The sequence below is a fragment of the Carassius auratus genome, unplaced genomic scaffold, assembly GCF_003368295.1.
Source record: "Carassius auratus strain Wakin unplaced genomic scaffold, ASM336829v1 scaf_tig00035537, whole genome shotgun sequence".
Taxonomy (NCBI): Eukaryota; Metazoa; Chordata; class Actinopteri; order Cypriniformes; family Cyprinidae; genus Carassius; species Carassius auratus.
Genome location: NW_020526238.1, coordinates 38,934 through 47,500, shown reverse-complemented (window position 1 = coordinate 47,500; position 8,567 = coordinate 38,934). Strand labels below are relative to the sequence as shown.

Genomic DNA, 8,567 nt, shown 5'->3' with positions numbered 1-8,567 from the left:
AGCCGGGTTACTGCAGCTTAACTAGCTTAACTATCTGAACTATCTGAACTAGCAGTGCTGCAGTACAGGGCTCTGCTCTGTGTGTGAGAGGTGTGCTCTCTCTCCTGTCCTGCTGCCTAACTCTCGTCCTCCTCTCCTGTCTGCGTCCAGCGTCTCACACACAAACACACACACCAAACTATTCCTGCTGAAATCAGCACCACCAGAAAGAACATGAGCTGTTGACCAGGGGTCGTAGGAGTGAAACTAACGGCTCGTAAACCAGACGTCTCGGAGAATCTCAAGCTGTTGGGTTAAACTGCTGGTCATCAGTAGTTATCAGAGTCTGTGCTGGTCAGATCTGTAGTAATCTACAGACTATAAAACAGCAGCTCCTGGAGCTCTTCTGATGGCACTGGCAACCCTGAGTCCCTCGTGCTGATAAACACCTCAATCCTTCAAATTCAGACATGATTCACCCAGAAATCAGCTTAATCATTTATTTATTTATTACCCAAAAAATGTATTTTCCCCCAAAATGTAGTTATTATTCATTTATTTATCACCAAATTCTGTTTTATTCCCCTCTCCAAATTCTATGTTATTATTTATTTATTAATTTATTATTGTTTTTTAAAATTCCATTTTATTTTCTAATCATGTTCTGTTTTATTTTTCCCCAAATTGTTCTATTTTAAACCAAATACACCCCCCATAATAAATCTTTTTTTTTAAAAGTAATTGTTTTAATTTTCTCAATTTGTATTCATTAATTCATTAATTCATGTATATATATATATATATAGAGAGAGAGAGAGAGAGATTTTTTTTTTCTTTTTTACCAAATTCCAAATACAAACTGTTCCCCCCATTTTTATTTGTCTGGATTCAGAAATTTTAGAATTAAAAGCATGTCTAATTAATTAAAATCTTGAATATATATTAAAATTTAAACAGTTTAACAAGTATAGATGAGACTGCTCTTGTAATCCAGTCGAGGTGTGTTTAGTGTTTAGCGTTTAGTTAATAGCGTATAGCGTCTAGCGCCTAGCGTATAGCGTTTAGCGTATAGTGTATAGTGTATAGTGTATAGCGTCTAGCGCCTAGCGTATAGAGTATAGTGTATAGTGTATAGCGTAAAGCGTATAGCGTAAAGCGTATAGTGTATAGCGTCTAGTGTATAGCGTCTAGTGTATAGCGTCTAGTGTATAGCGTCTAGTGTATAGTGTATAGTGTATAGTGTATAGCGTCTAGTGTATAGCGTCTAGTGTATAGCGTCTAGTGTATAGCGTATAGTGTATAGTGTATAGCGTCTAGTGTATAGCGTCTAGTGTATAGCGTCTAGTGTATAGTGTATAGTGTATAGCGTCTAGTGTATAGCGTCTAGTGTATAGTGTATGCTGAAGGATGATCAGGCAGTGTGTCCAGTGCGAGTGGTCAGTGCACTGGACGCAGGAGGCTTCGGTCTTCAGCAGATGTTGTGCAGGTGTACAGCAGGAGATATCTCTGAAGAGGGACACACAGATATTAATTCTCTTGCTCTCTTCACAGATATCTCCCAAGAAAGTCCGGTTGGCAGAATCACCGTTGCGAAAAGTATGCCCTCTTTCCTTGCTTCTCTCTCTCTCTCCTTCCCCCTGTTGTGGTGTTTTCCTCTCTTCATTGGCGTGCTCTTCTGCTCATGTGTATGATGTAGTTCTTACATCATCGTGTGTGAGGCCAGACAGAGCTGAAGAAGAGCATGATTGCAGGACGGATTCATAAACCCTTTATGAATGCTGCGCTCCGTCCTGAGTTTGATCTGATGAACTGAGATCAGTCACTTCCATCTGCCGGCATGAATCACAACATCTGTGCTGCATGTGTTATTATAACAAACAGACCACATGGGAAAGATCATCTAACGCTCCTGAAAGCTTTGTTCAGGATGTGTTCCTGTCATTAGATTCAGCTGAAACACTTGATGTTTATGTTCTGATACTGTCAGCGTGCATTTTTCAGTTAAATTACACCAGACGTGATTTAAGTCTAAGGTTTCATATCCTGTTTAGAGATATTGCTCTGGTGTTCTTCATATCATGTCTCTTATTTCAGAGTAGTTCATTCAAGAGACATCCGAAGCATCATTTAAGTGTTTCTTTTATTGCACTTTATATACTTGCGTCTTGCAATCTTTAAAGAGTTTTTTCTCTTACAAACATTTTATTAATTTTATTCCTCTCTATTGTAAAGGTTTGTTCATATTTCATTCACACTGATTTACACAAAATTTCACTCCTAAAAACATTGTGAAAACGGGTTTGTTGACAGTATTTTCTGATTTATGGAGTAATATAAAGAGAAATCCACATATAACGTATAAAGAGAAATCCACTAACCTAACCCTAACCCTAAAACCTTAAACTCTAATAGGACAACAAAATCAAAATAGAATTATGAACCTGATTTAATTCAATATATTTAAAACAGCATTAATCACGGAGTCCTCAGTTCAGATAAAGTTTCAGTTTAAAGCAATATTTGTCCACTGGTCATTTATATTGAAAACACTTTTCTAATGTGGTTTTCTAAAAATCAAATTTTTAAAACATGTTTTTTAATTTGGTTCTTGTGTCTCCGTCAGCTCATGGCTGTGGTTGCCAGATTTCAGCAGTTTTATTCCCCCAGTCAGAGTTTTTTCTTCTATATCTGTGTCTTTAGTTCCGTGTCTGGCTGCTGTCCGCGAGGCTAGTGTTAGTCTGTGGTTCTCTGGTCATCAGCGTCAGGTGGACGGTTCACCCGGCGGGTCACTGGGGTTTAGTCGGGTGTATTTTTAGAATTGCTTGCGTTGTGTTACTGGCAGGCTGTGTGTGTCAGTCACTGAGAGGATGAGGAGTGCGTTCTCATGTTTAAAAGACTGGACAGCTGGGCGTCCAGCAGCGCTGCATGTGTTCAGTCTCGTACAGATGATGCTCGGTGATGGACTGAAGCTGTGTAGCGTGTTACTGGACTGGTCTCGTGCTGCAGGAGGTAGATCAGGATGGGAGGTAAACCTGACGCTAGGCCTCCGGCGCTGAGCGGGTCGATCGGGTCGAGAGCAAGGGACAGCAGCCGTAAACGCACACAGGTGTGTCATCATCACCGCTTCCATTCAGACCCCACAGCTGGTAGCATTAATGTGCTGATGTTTTATTATAGAAGATGTAGCGCGGACACATGAGAGGTACATTTATGAAGCTGATGATTAAATGTTAATGTTATTGTTGATGTGTTGACATGTCTCATAAGAGAAGCTGGTTAGCGGTGTTCGGGAGCGATGCTCAATGTAGGATATAGCGATCGATCGCATGCTCTTTATGACCTGCTGTCTCATGCTGTGACTTTGACTGCTTCTTTGTGGAAATAGCCGTTGTCATTGCATTATTTTGCCGAGCCAATAGTCACAGGACAGCACTGTTCTCATCGTGCTCCCGGACTCAGAATGTGGCACCGGTGAAGCCGAACTGAACACACACACACACACACACACACACACTCACATACACCACTGGACTTCCAAGTACATTACTCACTCACCCTCATACATCTATTGTATATATTGTCTGTATATACAGTATGTTTTTTCTCAATAAAAAAGTTGAAAATATAGAGAATGATTGTAAACAGTCAAGAGACAGGACAGTAAACCAGGAGACCAGTTTCAGACAGGCTGTGGACGCTAGCTTGGCAGGGTTGAAGGACTATTTCCTAAAATCACTGGAAAAATGAGAAAGACGCAGTAACGGATTGTTAGAGATGCTAAATTGGAAAGTCAAATGAAAAAGCTAAGACTCACCAGTACGCCCACCCTTTCCAGATTACAGACCTATTCTCCAGCTTCCTCCCAAATTTCTCCGGGCTCCTCAATGCCAGTTAATGCTAAACAGAAAAGTCCAACTCGTCTCGCACAAAGTACAACCTATGATGCAAATCCACAAGTGCACACTGGCTCATCTAATGTGCTAACCTCCTCAGTTGTGGCTGGCTCATCCTCATTTTGTGCTCGGCCTCCCGTCCATCTGGAGTTCCAGCAAGTCTGTATACCACATCGGGTCAAGCTCATTCCCCCACAGCGGCTAAGTTAAATTTATACTACGCCTTACCAACCACTGGCAGGCTTCCTGAACTCAGGTCATTCACCCCAGGGATTACACAATGGGACTCTGGCAATCAGGAGGAGTTGGGTCAGTTGATCTCCACATGGCCATGCACCACGTCAAATATCCTGGGAAAAACATCGGTAGTTCAACACAGAATCACTTTGATGGAAGATATACCTTTTAAGTCCTGGGCTTACCAAGTTTCACCCTTAGAAAAAAACCTAATCATTGAGGACCAAGTTGACCAGATGATCCAGGACAACATCATTAAACCCTCCTTCTCACCTTGGTCTTCACCTGTGGTTATGGTCCCCAAACCTGATGGATCGTACAGGTTCTGTGTGGATTACAGGAAGTAAAACAGCAAAACCGTACCCGATGCTTACCCAATGCCTCTGATTCATCACATCCTAGAATCCCTGAAAGGCGTCTCCTGGTTCAGAGCATTGGATCTGCGGTCAGGATACTGGCAGGTGGAGATGGAGGAGGCAAGTAAAGAGAAGACCGCTTTTATTACCACCAAAGGGTTATTTCAATTCGAGTCTATGCCGTATGGGCTTAGAAACTCTTCAGCCACCTTCCAGCGTTAGATGGAGATAGTTCTGGCAGAATTGAGGGGGAAAATCTGTTTAGTCTACATCAACGACATTATCATCTATTCAGAGACATTAGATCAACACATTGAACACCTTAATGCAGTTCTCCATAATCTCACCCAACCAACCTGACATTGAACATGAAGAAATGCCACTTCTTCAAGCAACAGCTCAAGTTCCTTGGACATTTAGTCTCCAAGAGGGGTGTTGAGATGGACCACGAGAAGACCAAGGCCATTCCAGACCTCCCTCCACCGCAAGACCCCAAAGCTTTGCAACGATTCCTTGGATTAGCAGGGTGGTACCATAAATGTATTCCACACTTTGCTGCCATCACTGCTCCACTGAACCACCTCAAAAAGAAAGGAGTTAAGTGGGAGTGGACTCCAGAGTGTCAAGAAAGCATGGATGCACTTAAGCAAGCATTACAAACCTCACCTGTACTCATTCAACCAGACCATAACTAAGCCTGCCAAGTGCATACAGATGCCAGTGATCTGGGACTGGGTGCGATCCTTACTCAACACTCCATGGAAGGAGAAAAAGTGGTGGCATATTCCTCAAGGACTTTGACAGGAGCAGAAATAAATTATAGTACGTCTGAGAAAGAATGTTTAGCTGTAGTTTGGGCTGTTGAAAAATGGAGGCATTACCTGGAAGGGGAGGTTATTTGATGTCTTAACATGGGGCCAGATGCCTTGTCCAGGGAAGGTGAGCTTCTTTCTAGTCATGCTGTCCCATGTCCTTCCATAAATTCTCACTACTTGTCTACCTTCCCACATTTATTGGAAGAAATTGCCAAAGCTCAAGGATTGGATAATACCATCACTCACCTAAACTCTGACATCCCCTCTCGATCAGCTAAAGGAAATCCCATCGTCTTTGAAGACCTCCAAGTGGTGTGGCACCGCAAACTTCCTTTGAAGAATAAAGGAGGAAAATATCAGCTGGTGGTACCAAATACACTAAGAACTGACTTCATGCACTATTACCATGATAATCCCCTAGGAGGTCATCTTGGACAGCTAAAAACACTGGAAAATCCTGGAGGTGGCGTGGTGGCCGTCCATAAGGAAGGACATTTGGTATTACATCAAAACCTGTGAGGTATTTCAGAAATACAAACCCAGCATACAAAACCATCTGGACTTTTACAAAGTTCACAGATCACAGAATCGGGACACACTCAAGGAATAGACCTAATGGGGCCATTACCCACTAGTAAGAAACAGAACACTTACCTCCTGGTCATCGTGGACTACTATACAACATGGGGGGAGATGTTTCCTCTTCGGGATGCCAAGACCCAGAAAATAGTGAAAATCCTCAGGTGGGAGATTTTTACTTGTTGGGGAGTCACTGAGTTCCTGGTGTCTGACCGTGGTCCCCAGTTCACTTCTAGCATTCTGGGCAATCTGTGCAAGACATGGGGTTGTGTTCAGAGACTAACAACAAGCTATCACCCACGAACAACAAAACCGAAAGAATCAAGCGGACTGTAAAAACAATGATTGCAGCTTATGTGGGACAACAACATCAAACCTGGGACCAGTGGCTCCTCTATGCTATCAACACCCCCCAGCAGGAAAGCACAGGGAAGACACCTGCGGGGCAAGTGTTGGGACCTCTGGAACGCCTAATCCACCGGTCACCTTCACCTGATCAGGCGGCGTATTCCCTGGTGGAACAACAGGACATCATGGAGGAGGAGGCGAAAAACAGGATGAGGATGAGTCAAGCCAAACAAGCTAGCTACTATAATTACTGTAGAAAAAAATGCGCAGTTTCAGCCGGGTGAATGAGCGGAGGGATATATATAGCGTGGCCACAGAGGTACATTTATAAAGCTGTTGATTAAATGTTAATGTTATTGTTGCTGTGGCACAGCTGTTATGTTCCTTTGTTTGTATTGCCCTGTGGAGAACTGTGGACTCTGTTTCTTCTCTCGAGAGTTCGATCGCGCCGCGTCAGGGAATCCCTGAGACGTCATCTGGATCTGCCGAGCTGACTCGTCCGATAAGAGAAGCCGGTTAGCGGAGCGTTGCTCAATGTAGGATATAGCGATCGATCGCATGCTCTTTGTGACCTGCTGTCTCATGCTGTGACTCAGAATGTAGCACCGGTGAGGACGAACTGAACACACACACACACACACACACACACACACACACACACACACACACACACACACTCACATACACCATTGGACCTCCAAGTACATTACTCACTCACCCTCATACATCTGTTGTATTGTCTGTATGTATAGTATGTTTTTTTTCTTGTATAAAACACGCTGGGTTGGCATTCATTCGTTAGAGTGGGGGTTGTTTCTAGTTCCTGCATTATTACAAACACCACTATTAAGATTATAAAACACTGTTTTATTTGTGTAGCCAGTTTATTTTACGCTGAGCGTTACAAAGTGAACATCAGATCACCAGGAATCTGCTCCGCTCGAGATCAGACACACTTTCTGCGGATCTTAATGAGAATAAATACATATTCATCCTTCCACAGATGTCTTAAATCAGAGCTAATCTCTAAACGTCTTTAAATCGAGACTCATTTGCTGGAGACACTCAGTGAACACGTGATCAGAATGAAGTGCGTTTATGAATGAAGCAAGAACTAATATTTGTCCCTCTTTGAATCAAGTTTTTGTGTTGAATCCGTTTGCAGGTATTTGCTGTTTTGATTATAAACTCTATTTTGATCAATAGTGTGTATTCTGTGTTTGTGTGTGCTGTGTGTGTGTGTGTCTGTGTTCTGTGTGTGTGTGTTCTGTGTGTGTGTGTTCTGTGTGTGTGTGTCTGTGTGTGTGTGTGTGTTCTGTGTGTGTGTGTGTGTTTTGTGTATATAGTGTGTGTGTTCTGTGTGTGTGTGTGTGTGTTCTGTGTATATAGTGTGTGTGTGTGTGTGTGTGTGTGTGTGTGTTCTGTGTGTGTGTGTGTGTGTTCTGTGTGTGTGTGTGTGTTCTGTGTATATAGTGTGTGTGTTCTGTGTGTGTGTGTGTGTGTCTGTGTGTGTGTTCTGTGTATATAGTGTGTGTGTTCTGTGTGTGTGTGTGTGTGTTCTGTGTATATAGTGTGTGTGTTCTGTGTGTGTGTGTGTGTGTCTGTGTGTGTGTTCTGTGTGTGTGTGTTCTGTGTGTGTGTGTGTGTGTGTTCTGTGTATATAGTGTGTGTGTTCTGTGTGTGTGTGTGTGTGTGTGTGTGTGTTCAGTGTATATAGTGTGTGTGTGTGTGTGTGTTGAGCTCTGACTGACGCCCTCTTGTGGTAGTTTTGGGATCAGCAGCTTGCAGTACATCAGGAACAGTCTGGAGATGACTGTGCTTGTGACTTACATCCTGATTTCATCAAGCTTGAGTTTCATTAGTTTGATAATATGAGCGTGTGTTTGCAGTCATAAATGCAGCGATGAGGTGAATCTGGATTAGTGAGACTTCTGATGTTTCTTAAACAAGTGTCTTCTTCTCATCAAGGCTGCACTTATTGGATAAAAAATACAGAAACAAACTGTAATCTTGTAAAATGTTATTACAATATAAAATGATGTTTTCTGTGTGAATCTGTGTTAAAGTGTAATGTATTTCTGTGATGCTCCGCTGTATTTTCAGCATCATTCCTCCAGTCTTCAGTGTCACATGATCTTCAGAAATCAGAATAATATGATCATTTATTATCAGAATCATCAACAGTTGTGCTGACAAATATGTTTTTGTAAACTGTGATACTTTTTTTCAGGATTCTTTGATGAATAAAAAAGAACAGCATTTATTTTAAATATTAATCTTTGCTATCACTTCTTAACAGTTGAACACATCCTTGCTGAATAAAATAAAAGTTTTCATTTCCTTCAAAAAAAGAAAGAATA

The 8,567-nt window shown here is 42.1% G+C and overlaps 1 protein-coding gene across 5 annotated transcripts in view; it reads left to right on the top strand.

The window, feature by feature from the left end:
- LOC113082017 (serine/threonine-protein kinase PAK 5-like) overlaps positions 1–8,567 on the top strand; it is a 37,749-nt gene that overhangs the window by 7,963 nt on the left and 21,219 nt on the right. For 3 of the 5 annotated variants that reach the window (XR_003282397.1, XR_003282396.1, XM_026253919.1), the window contains exon 3: positions 1,531–1,575. The exons of 1 other annotated variant lie outside the window; for it this stretch is intronic. Coding sequence is in view for 2 of the 4 variants with exons in the window: in XM_026253919.1 (XP_026109704.1) it covers positions 1,531–1,575 (45 nt within the window). In the remaining 2 variants the exon portion in view is untranslated. Of the gene's footprint in view, positions 1–1,530; positions 1,576–2,836; positions 3,086–8,567 lie in introns of those variants that run through there. One more of the 5 variants, XM_026253922.1, reaches the window with a different exon arrangement.